Here is a 24,612-nt window from a genome sequence, read left to right as displayed (position 1 = left end):
AGGAATGTGCATCAATCCTTTGAACCCCTATGCGACCCTAGTGGACGAGTTATAGTCTTTACATAGAGATCTACCCACAAACCTATACAAAAACTTCTAAAACCATCAATCTTCGTCGGAGGAATCCGAGTCCGATTCACCCACCATCATCTCTGGGGCATACTCCAGAATTTTGGATACTATAAAGTGATAGCTTGCATCAAATGTGAATGCTTCCCCCTTTTCCTCCAAGTAGTGCGCTTACACGACTTCATGCTACAAAAACACAACACAAACTTACTTAGTTAATGGTGTTTCAATGGAAGATAAAACAACATGGATTACGTAAAATAAACCACAAAAATACTTACAAATTGTTCAATGGACAAGTTAAAGTGTCCAGCGTTCAAAATCCGATATTAGATAGCTAAATAAGCAAGTATCACATTTTTGATGACTTGGTGCCTATCATGGATTTGTTGAACACTTCTTCCGTTCGGATTCCCAAACTCTTGCCTATATTTGTTATATACCTTTTTCCCAAAAGGTTACGGCATCTACCCTTTCGGAGAACTGATTTTTAATTCGATTTTCGATGTACCATGCTTTGGTATGGATAGATCTTCATTTGAATCAAATGATGCTATTGTTGTATGTAGAGGAATTAAGAGAGTTCGAAAGAGCAGATGATGATATGAGATTTGGAAACTATATGCGAATAGGTGTGTGTTGTTTTGTAGAGAGAACTAGTGTATTTATATGATGGTGCCCAACTCTGGCGTTTAGGGTAGTCAATCAATGTAGTTGTACTTGCAAAAATTTGAATTTTGAACTCGCCAGCTAGGTTTTTGTTTCCACAATATGCCGACTAACATACCGTCGACAAGGTCGTAATTTTCTTACCATGCCGGCTATTTTTTTTTTCAAAGACAGTAAAGGTCATATTCTGCTGCATATGGTCGGCAAGGTATTTGTTTAATACAATGCCGACTAACACATAGTCGGTGGGGTTGTAATTTTCTTACCTTGCCGACTTTATGAATTTTTTAACACAAGAGAAGATCATATTATGTTGCATACAGTCGACAAGGTATTTGTTCATTAGATTATATTAGTCGGCCAGGTCTTAATTTTCTTACCCTGCCGACCCTGGTAACTGCACCATTTCTGCTGTCAGGGCCGGCAGTCTGCCAGTTCACAACCTTGCCGGCTCTGGTTTAGTCGGCACTATAACTTCACAAACCATTCATTCAAGACCCCGCCGGCTGAATTATTGAAACTTAACATAGCTAAAAAAAACATTCAAGACCCCGCCGGCTGAATTATTGAAACTTAACATAGCTAAAAAAAACATTCAACAACTTGAAATCCAACATTTGTCCAAAATAAGAAAACATATGTCCCATAAACCTTAAAAAAATATTTGTCCAACCATTAACCTTGATATAATGTTTAACACATAAATAAATAAATTAGAAATGCATTCATTCACGACCACGACCACTACCACCACCACAGCCCCGTTTAGCATTTTCACGACCACGACCACTACCACCACCACGGGTGCGATCCCTCTTTAGTTGAGCATTCGTCTTTAGTTTAGCATTATCTCACTGGAACATTTCGGTGGCATCTTCATTGTCAACATTGTTAGCATAGTCAATGTGCTTAGTTTGATCTTCAATCGACAAAGGCTCTCCTCTTTCTCCCGCGCAACATATCATCTTCACAAGGGTCTTCAAATGCTCATATTTTCAATTAAACAACAAACAATTAATAGACTGATTCGATAATGTAATCTGAAAACAATAAGAGCATCTCTAAAATACTTACAAAGTTCTTAAGATTTGTTGTTGGGTCTTCCGATGGCATCTTCCTCTTACGAGCCGGTTCACCAATAATCTCTTCCCTAATCACAGTAGGACTAGCAAAACCTAAGTAATTTACGACTTCCGCTCCACTGAATAATTTGACTTCATATGCACCTAGTTCGGAATCTCACTACATAACCATTCACTTGCAAAAACCCACCACTTCCAACCTATGATCCTAGTTATCCTTCAATTGGTGTGACCAATATGAAAGGAACTTCACAGTTCTAAGAACAATGACTTAAATGTGGGTACAAAATACCGCACACCCATCAGTTATGCGAAATAATGCCTACAAGTAGTAAGCGAAGACGAGCGCACACAATTTATCCAGGATGACGCACCAGATGACGTCACCTAGTCACGATAATAGTGTGGAGATCTATGCGGTAGTGAAGAAATCGTACGGTCATAAAAATGTCCGAGCGACCTTGACGCACCCCAGATCTGAAAATAGGCGCTTTATTAGCTGTTTTCCACTATGTAAACTCATATAAAAAGAGCCAACCACCATTTTATGAGGGGAGATCTTTTGAGTGAGCTGAGATAAGATATTTAGGAGAGCCAATCACCATTGTATGATGGGAGATCTTTTGAGTGAGCTGAGATAAGATATTTAGGAGAGAGAAAGTTATTTGTTTTCCAAGTTAGGGTTTTACCCTCTCATCTTTACATCTGTTCTAAGTTTTAATAAAAGATTTTGAGTATTTCATTATGGTTTCTTAGATTACTTCATAGATTATCATTAGGTATGGTTATAGGATTTCCTGCAACTACATTTTGGCGCTAGAAATCATCTCGGATGATAATCCCTGTTGGTGAAGTTCTTTAAAATCTTAGCTTAAAATTATTTCATTACTTTTCAACATCTTATCATTAGTCTTTGAGAGTTTTAGAGTAAAAGTTTCTATTATCATTAATAAAGGAACTTCACAATTCTAAGAATAATGACTTACTGTGGTCATGACTCAACAGTTCTGCAGCTTCTGTCGATAATCCGATGGGTGCAAAAGTCATGGCGTAGCCGAACACTGGAAACTAAACATTTGGATTTGAGGGTTGTTGGGTTCCTCTCGGAAAGGAGAAACCCTCCAAAGATAGGCGTATGCCGCTTATAAACGGCAAGCACACGATATTCATTAGTAAAAGGCGAAAGAATAGTTCGCTTTGTGCTTACCGCACGGCAGCGTGAGTCATTTGGGAGAGTGAAGTGCTAATTTTATAGCACATCAATTTGAGTAGAGTTAGGCTTCCCAATCTATGTGGGCCTAATACATCTTCACTTCAAGTTCATCTTTGAACCCTGTTTTAGGGCATACCTAAAAATTTAGGGCATATCAAGTAATGACAAAATAGGGTCATTAGATAGTAAATCTAGAAGGCCCTTATCCAAATATTTTTGTAATGAGAAATCTTCCCTTTTGTTATTAGTGTTAATGATAATGGTTAATTGTTAATAACTTTGATTAGTGATTAATATTAATGATTAGTAATTAGGATGATTATGTTTTAAAACTTAAATTTGGGGGAAGAAAAATCAAAGTTTGGTTTTTTTTGGAGGAGGAGAAGGAAAAGTGAGGAAAAAAAATTTGTATTTCGACTCAAGTAATCTCATTGGATGAGGAGGGACAATCTTCATCTAAAAAATCTCTGAAAATACACATCAACTACAACAATGATCCCGAAATGACTGATTTCTTAGATTATGAGAACAATTTTATTCAAACTCAAAGTCAAACTCATAATGATGATTCTTATGAGCCAAATCCAGAAGATGAATACATCGATAAGAAACTCAATGCTAACATTACACAAGTATACTTCTAGATTATGTCTAATTTCATTTCTGTGGATTGAAATCATCAAAAAAATTGATTTTTTTCGCCCAAATTCGGCGTACCAGGGATAGGTTCTGCTTGAAATTATCGGCCGAACCTAACTGGTATGCTAAATAGTTATTGGCCGAACTTATATTTTGTAACTTTCAACCTACTTACTACTTAAGTGTTCGGCTTATAAGAAATTTTCTTTATAACCCGAACCTATCCTGAGAGTTTTGAAAAAAAAACCTAAAGTCGTAAAGGTTCGGTTTTTACTCTAAATATCGTATAAGCCGAACCATATATTTTTCAAATTCGACTCATATTCAAAAAATCGTATCAGCCGAACATGTTACTGATTTTCTAGAAAACACTTAAGTTCATAAACATTTAGGGGTTAGGCTTTTTATTACGTATTTTTTCTACTGTCCAACCTTTCTTATGATAATCAACCAAAATAAATGGAAATGACTAAAAGTGTTAAGAAATTGAAGTCTACTAATAGAGAATACCAAGGTTATCCATCAAAAATACAGCTTTTCTTGTGGAAATCATTGACCGTAGGCCTTTCGACCTTTGATTCTAACACTCCCCCTCGATGCAGCTCCAATCTGAAGACCGTTATTCAGCTCCAATATCATGTTGATGTAGATTCATGGCTTACCAATTGATAGACACATTTTTGTGTCTAAGTTGTCCTCAATTTTCTGTATTGTTGGTACTCGATTTCGTACTTAATATGGTGTTTTGTGTGTTTGTAGGTATTTTTTGGAAATAAATATTGTTGGAAAATGCGGCTCGAAAAGTTGCTCGGAGCACTCCTGAAAAACAATTTCTATACGGACCCCCACTTCTGCTAAGAGGCACCCACAGCTATGTGTATCCCATTTTCATCTTTAGCACCCACTGTTTTCTGGCACCCAATATGTTGGATAAGGGATAACCTTTCTTCCCCAAGGTTTGAACATTTTTTTGGCGGGAAAATAAGCTTCCATGCAGCGTATTTTTCAGTCGTGATTTCGGGGGAGTTTGAAGGAGATTAAATCGCTGGATTCAACTAAGAATATTATTCTTTGACTAAACAGGCCTGGTATGCCAGTTGGATTCGTCTAAAATTGGCTACAATCTCGTGTGGATGAAAACAGAGGAGTGAAGCAAAACACGGTTTTGCTTGTGGATGAAGCATGAAAATTTCAGCCCTGCACGTGTATACAACCTTCTCAATCTATCTTGGAGCGTGTAGGGAGTGTGTTTGGATCAAATCAAGGCTCGGAAGAGATTAAAAAAAGTAAGATAATATTCTCGGAATATTTTCCTTAATGCCGAGTAATGAAGTTAAGGAGGAGATTTCTTGCAGTTATGGAGGAGATTTCTTGTGCATGATAGGCTATATAAGGTGTATAGGAGCAGTAGAGCGGGGTAGGGGGAGTTTGGGGTGAAGTTAGAGAAGATTGGTGACTGCAGAGTCGAAGAAAAAAAGCTGCAGGAGAAGTTTCTGCTGCTGCAGAAACTCAAAAACACGAAGAACAACGACCCTCAGGCGTCAGTCGTAGGAAGTGTCGTATATTACTGTAGCATAAGCTGTTGATATCCAGCAGTCTTATTCTTCTGTTTCCATTGTAACAGTCATTCTGCAACGCTTATTTACGTTGTAGTTGAGCTGTTTTTACCATTTTCTCATATTTCTTCAATAGAAACACCTTTTGAGCCATGGATAAATATTTTGAGTGTGTTTTCCATATGATGAGCTAAACCCCAACACTGGGACGACGGAGGAAGATGAATTTCATACATGGGTAAAATGATTTAATTATTTTTAAGACTTTTGCATTAATTTTAATTGAAATATGATTTGAATTAATTGGTTGTCATTTAATTTAATGAGGTATGCTTAGCTTAAATGTTTTGATACATCATGCTTAGGATTTACAACCAATCTTTTGAGAATCTACCTTGGCAAAATCAGAGTCCATGTTAATTTTATCTATTGAGCTTTATTTGTTGAGAATAAATAAATTGAACCCTATGTTATGAATTCGACGAAATCCTAGTCCTAGTAACTCTCTTCATCCTGTGACAAATATTTTGTACATATTTTCTTCTTTTTAGTATTTTTTATATGTAAGCCTAGAATCAATCTCAATAAAGTTCGAGTGAACAACAACCTTTTTACCACTATCTAAAATTTGATCACCAATCTTATTGTAACTGATGAATCTTGGGGTGTTATATACCCTTGTGTAACAATCCCTTAAATATTTTAATACACTTCATGCTTCAAAAAAAAAGAAAAAAAAAACAAGGTCCAAATTCAACTCATCAAAATCAATGAGATATTATATTCATTTTCAAGATAATGAAAAGTCGAAGACAAAGCAAAAAGAATGAGGTCATTCCGACATTGGACGAAGAAGTTATGGCCAAAACAAGATCGAAAGACTTGAGTCTACAGAGAGAAGTTCGGCTGATGACTCATCAGCACGAGCCATCCGAACCTGTAGCCTACAAATCAATATTTTCGAAGTGTTTACAGAGAGATGTTCGGCTTGAAAGTGATCTAATCGAGTCAGCCGAACCTGACAACCACCTGGGGTAAATTTCACTTCTCTGGTTCAGCGGGTAATGGTTGACAAGGTATTAGCCGAACCTGACACTGTATTAACCACGTAGGAAGTTCGGCTATCGTCAAGAAATGAATTACCAGCCGAATTGTTCATAAACACTTTCAGAACGAAGAAAAATGAACAGTTCGGCTGATAATTCGTCTTGCTAATCAGCCAAACTTCATTTTGTAACCCCAAAAAGTTCTTGTTTATTCTGAAATAATCATAATCTATCAATGAAAAATAATAAAATAAGAGAGGGTTTATGGAAAATACATTTTAATCTTCATTTTAGGAGTTGGTTCTTCATTCCGTTGAATTTTTGCTTCCAATCCTTCAACTTCTTCTTGTTCTACAATTGGCGGATTAAAAGAATATTTAGAATGATTATTTGTTGCAAGTTTCTTTGTGCGAGTTATTTTTGTTGTTGTGTTTAGTCGACGATCAGATTTTCACTAATCAGCGATCAAATTTTCAAGATCAAATTTTTGTCGACGGATTCACGAGCGGGAATCGGGCAGAGAAGATGTTTAAATTTAAAATTGTTTTTGTTTTTGATTTTTAATTTAAGGATAAGGGAAATTTAGTAATATAAACTGTTTAAGGATATATAGGTCAATATACCCATTAGACACCCCTTATAAACACACCCTAGTTAGGAAAATAAATTTGTATGCCTCAAATTTTTTATGTATGCCCTAAAACATGGTTCTGATCTTTTTTATGTGGGATGTTGAGGGGTGAATTCGGTTTTAGGTTCTACCCGTCCTAACCACACCAAATGACCTCACTATACTAAGAATAGCAAGAGAGAGAGTTGTTTTTCCATTGTACCTTGTCCTTCTTTATACAGACTTCCAAAATCCCCTTTCTTGTATGGCATCATGCCATGTGTCCTAAACTTCTTTAATTACTACTAATGCCATTACTTCTCTAATAAAACCTCTTTTTTTCCTATTAATTCCCTCCTTGTCCTTTCCATCTAATAGACACCTTTTTAGTGGATTTGTGCTTTAGTCCCCAAGTCCCCATGTCTTATGTTGGGTTTGCCTCCCTTTTGGGGGCACACTAGCCCGTCTAAGGGGTGATATTTTTTATGTATCAACATTAGTCCCCTAACTATTGGGTCAATTGTTAAATGACGCAATAGTCAAATCGTCCTTCATTCTCGACCCCATTTGGTTCATCAATCTTTGGGCCTCTGCCCGATAGGGCGCTAAGTGCTGTTCTTTGACATAACAGTCTCCATTCACTTGGTTCATCACGAGCCTGGAATCGCCCTTGACTTCTACGCTCCCCTGATTGAGCTCCTTCGCCATTCGGAGTCTCAAGATCAGTGCCTCATACTCTGCGACATTGTTACTACATGGGAAGTCCAATTTGAACGAGTACGAGAGCTACTCCCCTTGGGGTGCTTCGAATACTACTCCGGCTCCTTCGACAGTACCATATGATGACCCGTCAAAGAATATGGTCCAGGGCTTGTCAATGTCTGCGGCTGCCACTTCTCCGGGTATATATTCGTGCGCTTCATCATTCCCTTCTCCAGGAAACATTGTTATGAGATCGGCTATTGCTTGTCCTCGAACTGCATTTGGGCGTTGATATTTAAGCTCGAACTCCGACAGTTGTAGTAGCCACCGGGCAGTTCTCCCCGTTAGGACAGGTTTCAAAGCTAAGTAAGCTATAGGGTTCGCTGCCGCTACTATGATGGTTTCATGTGTCAAAAGATAAGGTCGCAACTTCTGCGTTGCGTATATGAAAGCTAAGCACGTCTGTTCTACGCGCGGGTATCTCAATTCTGCATCTCGCAGAACCCGGATGACATAATAGATAGGCGATAGCTCGTTCCCTCCCGTATCATGTGCGAGGACTGCGCCTATTGCCGAGCTGGTAAATGCTGTGTAGAGATAGAGAGGGACTCCACGTGTCGAGGGCTTAAGGATCCTGGGGCTGACAAGGCATTGCTTTAGTTTCTCGAACGCGGCCCACTATATTTCCCCCCCATACAAAGGGCAGGTCTTTCTTTAGTAGGGGGAGGAATGCGGTTATTAGCTGCGCTAGACTGGGAAAGAAGCGTCGAATGTACGATATCCGTCCTATGAAAGCTTGCAACTCTTTTGTGCTTGATGGTGGTGCCATCTTCGTGATCTCCTCAACTTTGCTCGGATCCACTCGGATTCCCTCACTAGTCACGACGAAGCCTAGGAATTTTCCTGTCTTTAGCCCAAAGGCACACTTGAGGGGGTTCATTTTGAGTTTGAACTTTCTGTATCTCTCAAAAGTCGTCTTCAGGTGAGAGGTGTGGTCCTCGACCTCTTGTGTTTTAACCATGATATCATCGACATGCACTTCTACCGTTTGATGCAGCAAGTCGTGGGATATGGATGTCATGGCGCGTTGATACGTGGCGTCAGCATTTTTTAAGCCAAATGGCATCACCACGTAATATAAGTTGTCGTACGGAGTTTGGAAGGCGGTCTTCTTTGCGTCCGAGGGGTCCATCTTTATTTGGTTGTATCCGCTGAAGCCATCCATGAAGGAGTACCTCCCTTTTCCTCCTGTTGCGTCTAGCGTCATATCGATGTTTGGTAGCAGAAAATCATCCTCCGGGCATTCTCGGTTTAGGTCTCTGTAATCTACGCAGCATCTGACTTTCCCGTTTTTCTTTGTCACAGGTACGATGTTAGCTAGCCAAGTAGGGTGCTGGATAGGCTTGATAAATTTGGCCTTTAGAAATCGCTCCACTTATTCCTTTATTGCAATAGCAGTGGCCCTAGGGAACTCCCTGCTTCTATGTTTCACGGGCTTGAATTCAGGCGACACCCCGAGATTGTGTACCACAAGATCGCTGTCTAGACCTGGCATCTCGTCATAATCGGAGGCGAAGACATCCTTGTATTCCTTGAGTAGAGCGATCATGGCATCTATTTCCTATTTATCTAAACTATTGCTTATAGTGATAAGGCGCTTATCTTCTTGCGTCCCTATATTGACCTCCTCCATCTCGTCCACAGTCAGGTCCCCTGGAGTTCGTTCTTCGGCAACCTTGGCGGTAGTGTCTTTCAACTGGTCTCGTAACTCCTCGTCATCAATTGTGCTATAGGGAAGCTCGGACAAACTTTGTTCTTCGCTCTCATCAGCAGCCTCCGCTTCGTTCATTAGTACATCAGTGTAATTTTGCACATTCGCGGACACTCCCTCGGTTAATTGCTACAAACGATACACGTTTCCTCTATCTGCTTGGAAAAGCGCTGAAAGCTGGGTTGCTCCTCTTGCTTCCTCTTCCTTTCTGTTGGAAACACCAGCCTGGATGGACTAAACACGGACTTGACTGGCTCCGGTTTTTCTTCCTCTCCCCATTTTGGTAACGGGATGAGTTGCACTTCCGGCACTTCGTCTTCTTCTTTTGGCATGTCATAGAAAATTGCGTCCGCCATGTATGCTTCCTCTGGGTCGAAGGGGTTACTTGTGGCATGGATTCGGTACTTCTTACTTCCTATGTTAGTCTTCACGCATTGGTGGTATGTTGACGCGAACACCTTATGATTAAGCAACCAGCCCCGCCCAAGTAACACATGGAATGTAGTATCTTCTTCTAATACATAAAACGGCGTAGTCCCTCGGATGTGACCAACCTTCATGACCAGGTTGACGATCCCAATGGATGTCTGAACATGGATTCCAAACCCTTTCACCGTTGTAACTCTCATTCTGATTAAAGACCGTTGCACAGCCAAGATGTCTGACGTATGCATTGAGATTAGATTCAGGGGTGCGCCTCCATCGATGAAACCTCTCTTTAGCGGTTTCCTGTTGATGTACGCCGTGAGATATAAAGGTCTAATGTGTTCCCCCGGATAGCAGATATCTCATTTGTGAACACAATCGCTTCCTTGGGGAGGAGACCACAGGGTTTTCCCGCTGCTATAGCCGCTATGGCCTTGGACGCTTCCTTGACCTGATCTTCGCTGAAGCCGAGTGAGTCGAACAACTGTTGGGCAACACTGTTTTAGCGAACTGGCTAGCCACGCTGTCTATGTTTTCAAATGCTGGGTTCTCCATCTCGACTTCGCATACTTCTTCCTCATTGTCATCCACAGTTTCCATACGCCTCCGCTTGGATCGTGGGAGAGCATCATGACTTGGTGTTGGATCGTTTTGCCGGCTTCCGGATTGTTCATCTCAGTTTCACCTATTTCCAATTTTTTCTGGAACATCCTCCGAAGGTTGAAGCAGTCGACCGTAGGATGTTGTATCCTGCGGTGGAAATGGAAATACCTGGCATCATTTGTGTCGATGGCGCTGGGGTCTGTCTTTGTTGGGGGCGATTGGGTTTCTTTGTTTGCTATCCATTGCTCCAATAATCCCACAATTTGTTCTTTGCTGCAGGGCAAGGGTGGTGGAAGTGTCTGCGTACTCCAACCCTCTCGACCATTATTTGCACGAGTATTTCTAGGCACGGTTGATACGGTGTTAACCGAGTTCCGCCAGATGTAATCTGGATTTGGTTCCTCGATGCAGTCGGCGATTCTTGCGGCTGCTTCTTCCAGTTCTACGAATGTGGGAAAGAAAAAGTTGACCAAGCTCTTCTTAAAGGATGGAGTCATTCCTCGTACACATTTCCACTAGCGCTTCCTCCCTGACATCTTCGTGGCAGTCCAAGGTGAGAAGACGAAACCTGGCAATGTACTTTCCTATCTCCTCGCCTAGGCGTTGATTACATTTGCTCAAGTCTATAGTTGTGACCTTCCTTTTTGTTGAATAGAATTTTCTGAGGAAGAGCGTGGACATGGTCGACCACGAGCCAATGCTTCCCGGTTTTAGGTTATCGTACCAAATGAATGTCGTATCAGTTAACGATTTTGGGAATTCTCTCAGACATAGTTTCCCATCAGTTGCGCGATCGTTCATAGTGGATAGGAATCGACTGAGGTGTTCCCTTGCATTTCCCTGGCCGTTGTAGACCTTGAATTTTGGCGAAGTGTAATCTTCCGGGTACTGATATTCTGTGATTTCGGAGGAGTAAGGACTCGCCATGAAGTTGTAGTTATCTTGCTTTACAACCCTATAATTCATCTCCAAGTATCTTGTCATCGCCTCCTGCGTCATAGCTATAGGTTCTTCTTCCTTTTCCTCTGAGTTATCCGTTGTTTCTTTGGCACTCTTCTCGGCATTGGCTGCCTTCATGAGTTTTCTCAATTCTTGTTCTCTGCGTATGTGGTCTTCTAGCTCCTTCTGCATCTCTTTGAGGGAAGGCTGGATGGTGGCGCTTCCTCAATTTCCTGTTGTTTATCTTCTTCGCGCGTGGTACCTGGTTTTCTTACTTGTGTGATTGGGTCCGACACTATCCCTACTCTCTCGCCTTCTGGGTTAAGTGGGGGATGTTTGGACTCTCTGTCGCGCCTGAACTGGCGCCTTCTGGTTGTGTCATGGTGAGCTAGGCACGAGCCTCCGATTGTGCTCGCCAAATGTTGAGGGGTGAATTCGGTTTTAGGTTCTACCCGTCCTGGCCACACCAAATGACCTCATTATACTAAGAATAGCAAGAGAGAGAGTTGTTTTTCCATTGTACCTTGTCCTTCTTTATATAGACTTTCCAAAAGCCCCTTTCTTTTATGACATCATGCCATGTGTCCTAAACTTCTTTAATTACTACTAATGTTATCCCTTCTCTAATAAAACCTTCTTCTTTCCTATTAATTCCCCCCTTGTCCTTTCCATCTAATAGACACCTTATTACTGGACTTGGGCTTTAGTCCCCATATCTCATGTTGGGTTTGCCTCCTTTTTGGGGCACACTAACCCGGCTAAGGGGTGATATTTTTCATGTATCAACATGGGACAAAAGCATTTCTTTTCCTCCTAAACTTCTCCTAAATAACCAATATTAACTTCTGCTATAAAACCACCTAGGTGCACGATCTCTGGATTGGCAACCCCCCGCTGTATCAATCATTTTTAGATCGTCTCAGCTGCTCCTTTATACCTTTGAAAAAACTCAGACAATGTTATAGTTTCTAGTAAGTGTATCCACTTGTTTGTAATTTTGAAATGTCTTACTAGGAAGTGTGCTGCAATCTACCATTTTCTGGTTTCTGCACTTAATGTGTCAAAGCCGTATGCATCTCACAATTGTTTCTTTGGCGCTTAACTCAGACTAGATGTATCCTTCTTACCTGTGGATTACCCTTCGACTCCGTGTTTAAATATTTTCAAGTGCACTGCTGAGGCCTGAGGGTAAACTTTTAACTGCCAAATCATTCCTTCGTGTGCAGCTGATGCCTGGAGTTGTTCGTTTTTTCTCATGTTAGAGACCAGTGGTTGAAAAGATGTTGGATGGTTAGCTGGATGGAAGGGAGTTCAGATAAAAATGGGCTCGTTTTTCTCAAGGTCAATGGAAATTTGATTGACTACAAGCTCCAGTCCTCCATTATGCCTGGTATTAGGTGGATCCAAAATGAAGTCGAAACTAGCACTAGGTGTTTGATTGGTGATGGAAGAAGCACTTGTTTATTTTTCAGTCAATGGCAGGGACCTCAAAGTATTGCTGCTTCTCTGGGTATCTATCCCTGGCAGCACGTGTCCAAAGTATCTCATCTTATTGTTAATAGCTCTTTGGGCTATTCCTGCTGCTATGATTGGAAGAGGCGGGTATTATTGTTGATGCATTGCCATCCCCTAGTGGGTTGCATGATGTTAAATTTGAACACCTGACCTAAAGGGCACTTTCCCAGTGAAGTTTGCGAGGTCTTTACTGCGCAAGCTAAGTATCTTGTTATGCCAGAGGGGAAGCTCTTTTTTTTCTTTTTTTTTTTCTTTTTTTTTTTCTTTTTTGTTTTTTTGTTGAGACAAGCTGTGCATCCTGCAAATTGGCTTTCCACAAATTTTGAGCTCAAGCCAATGCCAGACTTATGCGCCTCTTATAAAGTTGCAAAGGGAAGAAGTAGAATGGTGAAGGGGCAAAACTCAACTGGACTCAGTTTATCAGCATATTCAAGAAAATTCGACGAGAATGACAGGTGCTATGTTTAATTCTTGTCATGACTTGAGAATTCTGAATTATCTATAGTGGCGCATCGAAAATTTTAAGCCTCTAACTGCAAAATTGTTTTAAAGATGCTCATGAGGCGTGAGCTCTTCCTTTAGAAGCTGTGGATATGTACGAGGTTAATGTGCAGGCAGAGAAAGATTTAAGCCTCAAAATTTCAGAAGGATAACTCACTTGAGCACAGGATCTCTGTACTGGTGACCCCTGCAAATATACTGGTATCCCATCCTCCTGCTGCATCAATCGTATTTAGGTGGTGTCAGCTGCTCCTCAACACCTTTGCAAAAACTCACCAATTCACTATAGTTATTTGCACAGCATGCAGGTCACAAATCTGTGAACTTAGACAATGTTATACTTTCTGGTAAGTGTTTCCACTTGTTTGAAGAAGCCTTAGCACTAGAATGCATTTCTTATTGAAGCACAATTACATGTATCAAGAACAGTTAATAGTGACTGAACACAGACACAATTAATGAAGCAGGCAGCTGTTACAACTAAAAATACGAAAACATACATGCATTCAGGATGCAACTACTAATAGCAAAGCAAATAAGCTCATATTGATATTACAGAAAGATAACTCGTCTAGGTGCAGGATGCCTGGATTGATAATTAACCTCCCGCTGTCTCATTCGTGTTGAGGTTGTGTCAGCTGCTCCTTGATACCTTTGAAAACATTCAGCAATTCATTGTAGCTTGGAAGATTCTCATTAATCACAGGAACTTGTTTAAACCTTTCAGTCCATTGATAAAATATAGGGAGTTTATTTGCTTCAAGAACCTTAACTCCTATCACTTCTTCTACAGCTCCCAACCAATGTGCCAAAGATGAAAATGCCAAGTCAACGGCATTTACATTATCACCTCCAAAGAACTTCTTATTCTCATCCCCAATTCCACTGTGTTTTTCTGTAGTTTCGAGAATTTCCAACAGTTGTTTCTTTGCTATCTCATGTTCTTCCCCTGATTTGTAAAAAAAATTAAAAAGGCTTGATGTACCCTACAAACAAACAATCAAACAAGCAAAAAACATCATTAGAAAATTGAAAAGCTTAATGAATAAGCTTAAGTGATGATTTCTACCTTTTCTTCAATGAGTTTAATCCAAAACCGCGCAACAGATCTTTCATAAGGATCTTTTGGCAGTAATGGGTATTTCTCCGGCCATGTTTCGTCGATGTATTCGAGTATAATCATGGACTCGCAAATGGTTTTCCCTCCATGAACAAGAACCGGTATCTTTTTGTGAATTGGGTTGTATTTCAGCAGCATTTCACTCTTCTTGTGGAGATTTTCATTGATGTATCCATACTTGATACCTTTTAATTCTAATGCCATGATAACTCTATAGCTGTATGGACTAGGCCAAGCTCCAATTAACTTCACTGATTCTTCTCCTTCTCCCATATGGCTAGCTCTTGTTGTTGTGTTCTTGATCAGATTCAAGTTTGGTTTGGCTGACTGAACTTATAGCTCTCGTTTCAGCAGCAGTATTTGAAAAATCTCATCTTTGACTTGACTAAAGGAATTAAATTAGATTATCTCTTCTGACCAAATGAGAAATGGGTGTCCAGAAGTTGGATATATTTTCATGCTATATGAAGTTGTGTGATGTCACCCATTACGTTTTCGTTTTACTGAGCTTGAGGATCTGACTCGTTTGGATGTGATGCACAGCCAATACGCCACTATTGAGCGGATACAACTTTGCCACCACAACGTACAATGCATAGAGTTGGATAAAGTGAGCAAGATCTGAATCCTACTACGTTCTCTTAAAAGTAAATGAACTTGTATTTCATTTGGCGCTTAATTCTACAAGCTTCAAGGTAACCAGCGTCACTGAGGGATTCAAGGGACAGTGGAAAAGTAAGAAGAGGCAACTAGATGAACAAGAGATTCAGCTGTTCAAGAAGATGGCCAGACTCAGCATGTCTACTCATAAACTTGGTGTCAAGCAAATGATAAGCACTGGAAACCTGTGCCTTTTCCATCAAAAGGAAAAAAATTTAGGAACCTGTGCCAAGATAAGTAGGTATACTTTGACGCAGTAATATAGACATGCACCTTAGAGTTCATGAAGCTTCTTCAAACAGAGCTACAGCCTACAAGAGAGCTCTTAAAGGGCACAGAAAAACTCCCGTCTGCAGTCTAAATCACTGAAGCCGGCATTACAATTGAAAATAAATAAACCTCTAAAAAAGTCTCAACCAATATGGATAACTATAGCGTACATTGGTATAATCAAATCAAACTCAGCTTGCTAAGAAAACCAATATCAGAGAACAAGATACCTAAGCTGTCTGTGTTGCATTACTTCCAACAAAATACAACTTTAATAAGATCAAAATTAAAACTGCATAAACTGATATGGTTCAAATCATTTTCCACTAAATGTAAGAGATCATTCATGCATTTTAAAAAGGATACCTAGAGAAGTATGCAAGCATTCTAAATTAATCTAAGATCTGGGCTTCTCCTTCTTCTCCTTGAACAAAGCCAACAGGGACACTCCTGAGACCTTCACAACCTTAAACCTGACTCCGGGAATATCTCCCACGGCATGTCCTTTACGTCCAAATCCAGCAATCAACACTTCATCCTGCATAGCCAAAAAGAGAAAGCTAGAGATGTCAGCAACCATTGCTTGTAAAAATCATAACTTAACTTGGAAACTCTTTGTAATTAACTTACATTTTCTTCAATGTAGTTCAAGCAACCATCATTGGGCACGAAAGCAGCAATCTTCTTTCCATTCTTGATCAATTGAACTCTAGCACACTTTCTGATAGCAGAGTTAGGCTGCTTAGCCTCAATACCGCTGTGACAAGCAAACAGACATTCATTCAGCTCATCAAGTAAACACTATGACTAACAAATTCATACAAACATCCATAAAAAGAGAATAAAGCAATCAATACTAGTCTTACATTTTCTCAAGAACAATTCCCTTTGCGTGAGAAGAACCAGCAAATGGTTTCTTCCATTCGTTTCCAAGATGGGACTTCTTGTATGACTTGTCAGCCCACCTTTGTCTTCTGCGGTGAGACTTGAGCTTGCGACCAGCTCCCATACCTCTAGTCTTCCTGTATCCCATTCACAAATTTCATAAGTAACTACATAACCTTCTATTATACAACCTACCTAAGTCCATCAAATACATCAAGCTTAAAAAACAATCCCTGAGAAGCAACCAAGTTGAGATCCCTAATGGAATTTAGTAAACTACTCAGATATTACAGGATAAAAGTCAAGAACAACAATTAGAGTTAACATGAGCAATAACATAAGGGTAGTCCTGTTAATCCAGTTTTAAGGGTTGTGAGGGTCATTCAGCCAAACCTTTTCTCCTAAATATGCAACTACAATGTACAGAAAAAGACATTGAAAAACTGTATATCACAAACATAAGCCTTCAAAATCAAGGATAATCAGTACATATTTATGTGAAACCAACATCAAGAAATCCATACAAATATCTCTGGAAGTGAACAATTTAGCTTTCTAAATGAAGTATGATTCATAATTAATAACTGTCCAAAAACCCTTTAAAAAAACTATAACTAGATATTTAGATTCAATCCCCATCTTTAACATTTTATCATCACAAAACTAAAAACAACAACTATTACTGAAATATTTAGGTAACCCTAACATTAGAAGAGCATTTCAATCTTCACAGCTGAACTACTACTCATGAATCAAAGATCTGAAAGCAAAAGAATCATCTAAAAATGTGACAGAACACTAAACCCTAGATTTAATTTCAGAAGTGTAAAAGAAACAACATCCATATGAAGAGAAAAGAATCTTACCCCATGATTGCAGTGAATAGAAGTTCTTCGGCTGCGCCTAAAAACTATGAAGGTTTGTGGGAGATGCAGAAAATCCTTCAAGCCGCTACTCGCTAGAGAAAGAAGAAACCCTAGCTCTTATAAATCTTGTTTATATACACACACACCAGGTGGGATTGTTTTATCTATTTACCAAAATGGTTGTTTCTTTTATTTTTATTACCAGAATATCCTTCTTAGAACCAACAAACTCGGGATAGTACCGAACCGGACGGAACAAAGATAGATCTGGTTCGTATATTGGAACCGGTTGGATATCTATTTCCTCGGTTTGGTTTCCGGCAGACTTCAAGGACCTCAAGGCTCAAGATGGTTAAGTGCCCTAATTCAACATCAGTCATCTGCCACTGGACTTCGGCTAAAGATGAATTTGGGTAGATGACAACAGGGTGAAGCTAGGTTTTGAGGAATGGATGTGCAAGTCACCGGTGGGCTTATTATTGAGGAGGTGCAAAATGGGTAAAAATTGGCTAAAGTAACTAAAATTGGGTTTAGGAGCCGGCAAGGCTCATAAACTCGTGCTCCAAGCTGGCTCCATCCTTGGATAACAATCAGCAGTACTAACAATCAGTTGAACCCTGAAACGTGTGTGATGTGAAACGTTTGTCTCTATCCATTGGTGCTACATAGTTAGGAATATATGAACTATTGGTGTGTTTTTTTTGTTTTTCCTTTCCATTTTTCTTTGAGACCAAACTACTTTTTATTCAAAATCAAACAATGTTAAATACACGCTGGAAAGTCCGGCCAAGTTGGTCCTGGATTACATATCGATTCAGAAACTGAGAGTGCATATCTAGCCAGATTTATGTTTGCGGCATAAACGAGATCGCGAGTCCTGTCAGCAACAAAGTCTGCTAAAGCATCAACAAGTTGATTTGCTTCTTTATAGACATGGAAAATCTCCCAATGTGATAGATGTTGCAGTAATTCCTTGATTTTATGTATGCGCGGTTGTATTTGCCAAGGGGGTGTGGTACTAGTGGTGAGGTAATATACAAGGGCAGGTGAATCAGATTCAATGATGAATGATGTGATGTTCATTCTGCAAGTCCGGTTAAGACCAATTAGCATTCCTCTCGTTTCATCCATAATTGCAGAGGTAAATCCTAATGGTTCTGCAATTGCACAAAACACCCTTCCTTCTTCATTGCGCACAACAACTCCTGCTCCAGCTATTCCTGGGTTGTTTCTAGATGCACCATCGTAGTTGAGCTTAGGGATCCCTGGTGGTAGAGGGGTCCAACCCACAGAAGCATATGACTAGTAGTATGACAGTTGTTGCTACGACTTGTTAAAGGTAGTCCTGGAGCTAAAGGTGGTTGATTTAGTTGCGTCCATTGGTATTCGACAGCGCCCTTTGTGATTAGCAGCTTGGTGATGTTTGGTAACTCATTAATATGTTGAAAAACTGATTTGTTTCTGCTGGTCCATATATGCCACAAGGTATAACACATGTGGGTTGTGAATTATTTGGGTGGTTTTGGCTGAGGGTACATAGGGTATAACAAATCCTCTACGGTGGTTAATGGGGTAACGGGTAAGGCTATGTTTGGGAATTGCGGTTGCAAAAAACTTCTTATTTGGTCCCAGATTAGAAGAGCCTTGGGGCAAGAGAAAAAAGTATGTGTTATTGTTTCAGGAGAGTCGTTGCAATTTTGGCACATTGGTGTGTTGCTGATGTGATGATGATGGAGAAGCTCTCTCGTAGGTAGGCCATTATGCAGGATTTTCTAAACAAAAATTTGTATTTTTGGTGGCCAAAGGAGAGTCCAAATAAATTGTTGAGAGGAAGAAATCATGGTTGGGTTGGGATTTTGATGAAGTAGTCTATAAGCAGATTTCACAGAGTATGATCCATTCTTTGTCGGGTACCAAATTAACTTATGTGTGGAAGGATTTGATGGGAGAGGTATGGAAATGATTTTCAAGGTGGTAGTTGCATCAGTGATGGTTCAGATGAGTTGGGTATTCCAGGAACTCGTATTTTGGTTGACGAGTTGGGCTATATTGTTAAGAGTAGACGAAATGATGTTGGGTATTGAATTAACTCCCGGAATCCAATGCTGTGACCAAATATCAGTTTGATCACCTGAACTTATTTGGTGAAATAATCTTAGGTCGAACAGGGTAGCAGTTTATTGATATCCCGCCATATATGGCTAGGATTTGAGTTGGTTATAGATATAGGTTGTAATAAGGATTGGTTAGAAAGATACTTACCTGCACAAATAGACGAACAAACTGAATTTGGTTGCTCATGAATGGCCCAGAGTCTTTTGAGTATTAATGCTTTGTCCATTTCCTCACTAGTTCGAATACCTAGACCTCTTGCTGATTTATTCATACCCACAGTATTCCAGTTGATTGGGTGCATCTTCCTCGTGTTTCCCGTGTGACCCCAGTAAAATTCCGTTTTAGTTGATCTATTTTGAGGTGAATGTGTTGAGGTAGAAAGGAAGTTTTCATAATGTGGTTTGCAGTGGGAGAAAAAGAAGTATTGATTAAGCATCGCCGACCTGCTTGGTTTAGCATAGTTTGCCACCCTTGCAGTTTGTTAGAAAGTATTTGTAGTAATGGATTGTGTCTTTGCTTAGACAATCTACCATGAGGAATAGGCACGCCAAGATAGGTGGGAGGTATTGAAGTGGTAGTGAAGTGAAATGTGGACTGTAATGTGTTTGTTTGATAGGTTGGTAGGTGTGGGTGGTGAATGATACAAGATTTTGAGGCAGTAATTTGTTGACCAGCAGATGCACTGTATTTGTTTAGGAGATGAATGAGGTTGTAGAAACGTGTGGGGTTGGCATGATATGTGAGTAGCAGGTCGTCTGCATACATGAGATGGGTAATGGGGGGTAGAGTTATTTGAAATTTTTATGCCTTGTGTTTCTCCTTGCTGTTCCAGGTGAATCAGGTTTGTTGAGAGGATTTCAGCGCACATGATGAAGGTATAAGGGGATAATGGGTCTCATTGGCGAATGCCGCAAGTTGGTTGGATGAAACCATGTGGAGCACCATTGATTTTACAGCTATATTCACACTCTTGATGCAGAACATCATTCTGGTTACTATCCAACTTGATATTCCCAGAGTTGTTATTGCTCTTTCAATGAATTTCCAGTATAATTTATCATATGCCTTATGAATTTCCATTTTGAAAGAGCAAACATTTACATTTTTCAAGGATTTGGATTTTTTAATGGAATTTAAAAAAAATGCCACACTTCCAATTTCCGGTTTAAGAAAGTGCCACTGTTTTTTTTCAGAATTTATAAAGTGCCACAACCGTTATATATTCCGTCAAGGCCCACCAAACAGGTCTATAATCATTGAACAAGTCAAGCAAAGTTCATCTTCACCCATTTACTCTTCATATTCGGCTTCTTCTTTTTTCTTCACTCACAGCGGCATTCATGAGTCCATGATCTCATCTCCATCAGAACCACCACAATCACCACCTCTTTTTCCTTCTTCTTCTTCTTCTTCTTCTAAACTTCTTCTTCTCCATACAGAGAGAAAGTTATGCTTTTTATTTCAGAGTTAGGGTTAGGGGATCAATTCGTGAAGAACTTAGGGGAAAAGTTGAGAAGATGAAGCCGTTCTAAGGAGAAAACGATAGTTTATGAAGAATTAATCAATGGGTTTGCTTCTGAGTTAGGTTAGGGATTGTTGCTGGTGGTTGAGAGCAGATCGAGAAAAAATCTAAGGTGGATTCAGTTTATAGAATCAGGAAGATTGAGAAAGAAGGGGTTTGTCGATACATGTTTGAGATTCACAGTTTCCGGAGAAAAAACTCATGGAAGATTTAATAGAACAATTTAAAGTAAAAATTCAATTGGGTTTGAGTTGATAATTCAAACAAGGAAGATGGGGATTCTGAAATTAAGGTTTGTGTGATATGATTTAGGGTCTGAACTGGTTTGAGGTCTAGGTGACGCGGAAGCTACTGAAGAGGTGGAAATGGACCTGAAATTGAAGGTGGAGGAAATCTGTTAAATTAATTGAAAAAAGGAAAGATATAGATGAATGGGGTTGATGTTAATGACAAGGTGTAGATATCTAGTTCAGTAGTTAAATCTAATGGAAAATTTCAGGAATTTTGATTTAATTCTTCGGTAGTAATACCATTTGGTTCATCTATGTTCTTATTGTGAGCTTCTGCCTGCTATCTTATTTTGATTTTGTTTGGAATTGATTTATAAATTGAACTATTTGTGAGTCTAAGATGGAATTGGAGGTACATGAACTCCTGCAGTTAGCTTGTGTTGGTGTTGTGCTTTGAACTAAAGTTGAGATGCAAGTCTGATGTTGGTGGTGTTGCAACTGAATGATGCTATTACAGGGTGTATTGAACTGTTTAGATGAATGTCTAAGGCAGGTACAAACTACAGGTGCGGATATTTTTAAATGGTCATGGTTATTGCAGTGTATACTGATGCCGCTATGGGTTGTAATGATACTGCAATGAGAATGAAATGCTGGTAGCTGGGGGACAGTTGCAGGTGGATGCTGTTTTGAGCAGTGGGTGGTGCTGGATCAAATGATTTTAGTAAGAGAAGAATGGAGATTGAAGCCGAGAAGATACAAGTATTGCAGCTGAAGTGCAAGATATGGATTGAGGTGGTATTGAGTTGGGGTTGTGTTCTGTTGTTGCAGTGACTCACGATTTAACTCGGTAATGACTCGTTATGGTAAGTTGATTTAACTCAGTATATTGAGATGATTCCAGGGCATAGATGTCTTTTACTAAGCTGAATAACTGCCACCTATGCACTAACGGAAGTTAACTGTTTTTTTGAAAAAAAAACGGGATGGAAAAGGTCAAATGTGTGGCATTAAATAAATTCTGAAGAAAAAAACAGTGACACTTTCTTAAACATGAAATTGAAAGTGTGGCACTATCCCGTCTTAGACTCAATCCTTTGTGTTGGCCTCACTACATGTGGTATTACAAGGCGGACCAATGATAATTCCAGGGATAGAGGGAGAGGGTGCAAGTGGGTTCTCTTTCACCCACTAGAATTTGAATATGGGCTTATGCAATTTTAATGGCTTATGAGTGCAAACAATCATGATAAATTTGAAAATTGTATTAGTAAAAGGCTCAAAAGTGCCACACTTACCGTCATATATTCCGTGAGAAATCACGACAAACATTGGGATTGTAATGGGTACAAGTGGGGCCGCGATATTATCTCAGTCGGGATTTTTTGGCAGGATATCCCGTCGATAAACCTACCATTTGTTGGGGGAATTACAAATCCAGGATTCTATGCACAATATGGAACCTACACAAGCAATAATGTGCAATAACCAAATACGATGAATTAAAGACAAGCACCACAACACCAAGATTAATGTGGAAAAACCTATTTAATGCGCAGAGTAAAAAAACCACGGGCAAACTTCCACTATGACAAATAATGGATTATAACGACTTCTCCCAAACTGGGTTTCACACAACTTCAAAATGCATATAGCACTTGGATAATAATGCCCTCTTTCTCTACTCACCGCTAACGATGGATAATCAAATTCATCTACCCAATAGGTAAGTTTCACCAATAATCATCAACACTAATAAGAGTTGGATTATTTACTTGTAGAGTTTGAACAAACCCTAGAAAATACCCCTTTGAATAGATGCGATGAATAAATCTGCACCTACCAAACCGGTTCTTCGCTATAACACCCTTCTTCTTCAAGCTCACATAATCTTCACCAAACTTCTCTAATGGAGGATATTTCTTTCTTTTCTCTTTTGCTCACTCACGACAAAAGAATAAGATCTCATTTTCTTCCTATCTTAGTAGAACACAAAAGGATCTCTACATCTTTTGTTTTCGCGACCAGACAACTCCCTATTTTTCACGGATGTAAAAGACACCTCTCAGTTTTTGCTCACTTCTCCTTCTTGTTTCACGAAAAAGAGATTATAAACCAAATCTATTTCCTTTTTCTAACTTAACCTCCTTTATTTAGCTCCCCGTAATTTGGTAAGGGACACACCACTGTTGGGCCATAAGGAGTGACCAACCCAACACCATCTTCCCCTCTAACAAGGAAAACCAAGAAAAACTGAAAAACAACAACTGTATCATGACCTAAACTCTCTCATTGTGACGAACTGAAGCTAACGGTAAGTCTGTTATCTTACGTTTAACAATATGGTAGAGAAATTGGTAACCAAAATGAACATGGAAAGGTTCATCTAAGCCTATCATTGTTGAGGACTGTAAACTATAATGAAGATGTACGAACGAAGTCAAAGAGCAATAGGTAGTCTCTAATACCATATCAACGTCTAGTAGTTTTATTCTTCTCCAAGATGGTGGTAATCATCATATACGTTTACGTGGTGCGTGAAGCAATTATACACATAATACAAGTGGTGTATTGGTTGCAAGAATACTGGAATTAGTAATAAATACAATTGAATCAACACAGTTACTTCACTATAGATGAACAACAAGACTACAATACTTCTAGTTACAAAACATGATACTGGAGCAAAGATTTCGAAATCCGAAATCACAACTGCTAGCAAATACGATGAGTGAATTCATCATGGCACAATGAAAGGAATCTCTGATGTTTTTACCTTGAAACCTCAACCTGATTTGAAAAACTTAGGTATTACAATTAATATTATAAAGGACGCCACTAATTTGGACTCTCATTATGTTCACTGCCAGAATTCCCAGCTTGATAATTTGTAGCAATGCACACCTTAGAGTCTGAAACTGAATTATCCATAAACCAATAACTGAGTTTATGAGCTTGTGGTTTTGGGGTGCAACTAGTAGTCACTTCATCTGAATTTTGTGCCTCTTGCATCCCTTGCAGCTTTCCATCATTTCTCGGAATTCAAAATACGCAATGCATCCCAAGAAAATACCATCAGATGGTGACTTCACTTTACGCGCTAATATACTCGTCCTGGATAAGAATACAAAAACTACTCGGCAAATTCATGTTAATATGGATCATTTTTTTGTGAGTATCGGAACAACTTTTGTTTGACCCCATAGCATAATTGCCCTGGCTCCCTCTCTGGATGATTCTGTAGACTTTCATAGATTTTTTTTTATTTGAGCGATTTCTGGAGATTCTTTGGAAATTATTTCACAGAGAATTTTTGTGGCTTATAAATACAAATCTAGTGAATTTTCAGAAAGTTCGTGTAATTCGTAGAGACAAAAAAAATGTATAATTTCTAACCAGAAATTAAAAAATATCTATCAGCTTTTTTATTATGCACTACTAGAAGTTATACGACACAGTGTCATAAGATATAATGGTAAGATAGTGAGTAAATTAGAATGGTTTTGTCTTCACATACCTTGTTGACGAAGTTATCCAAATGTCTTCGTCGATCTTCAGTCTTCCAGGGTGATGTATGATACTCAACTACCAAATTCTAACCTA

General features: G+C 39.4%; 2 protein-coding genes and 1 non-coding gene across 4 annotated transcripts; all 3 read right to left on the bottom strand.

Moving 5' to 3' along the window:
* Positions 1-2,916: 2,916 nt before the first annotated feature.
* On the bottom strand, positions 2,917-3,037 carry LOC113314502. Its single transcript, XR_003342442.1, has one exon. It is a non-coding gene; the product is annotated as a U5 spliceosomal RNA (small nuclear RNA).
* Positions 3,038-13,705: 10,668 nt separating this feature from the next.
* Positions 13,706-14,867, bottom strand: LOC113309180 (glutathione transferase GST 23-like). Its single transcript, XM_026557586.1, has 2 exons — positions 14,411-14,867; positions 13,706-14,327 (listed from the first exon to the last, which is right to left on the bottom strand). The coding sequence occupies exons 1-2, from the start codon at positions 14,732-14,734 to the stop codon at positions 13,956-13,958; spliced, it is 696 nt and encodes a 231-aa protein (XP_026413371.1). The 5' UTR covers positions 14,735-14,867; the 3' UTR covers positions 13,706-13,955.
* Positions 14,868-15,504: 637 nt separating this feature from the next.
* LOC113313821 (40S ribosomal protein S23) lies at positions 15,505-17,254 on the bottom strand. Of its 2 annotated transcripts, XM_026562615.1 has the most exons (4): positions 17,143-17,254; positions 16,258-16,413; positions 16,022-16,148; positions 15,505-15,929 (listed from the first exon to the last, which is right to left on the bottom strand). In XM_026562615.1, exons 1-4 carry the CDS (start codon positions 17,145-17,147, stop codon positions 15,789-15,791), a joined length of 429 nt encoding a protein of 142 aa, XP_026418400.1. In that variant the 5' UTR covers positions 17,148-17,254; the 3' UTR covers positions 15,505-15,788. The 2 variants fall into 2 exon arrangements, with proteins under 2 accessions (XP_026418400.1, XP_026418399.1); XM_026562614.1 differs by lacking the exon at positions 17,143-17,254 and having other exon boundaries at positions 16,258-16,424.
* Between the last annotated feature and the right edge of the window lie 7,358 nt (positions 17,255-24,612).

This window comes from Papaver somniferum, chromosome 9 (genome assembly GCF_003573695.1).
Source record: "Papaver somniferum cultivar HN1 chromosome 9, ASM357369v1, whole genome shotgun sequence".
Taxonomy (NCBI): Eukaryota; Viridiplantae; Streptophyta; class Magnoliopsida; order Ranunculales; family Papaveraceae; genus Papaver; species Papaver somniferum.
The sequence above is the reverse complement of the archived record's forward strand: the minus strand, read 5'-3'. Positions and strand labels throughout refer to the sequence as shown.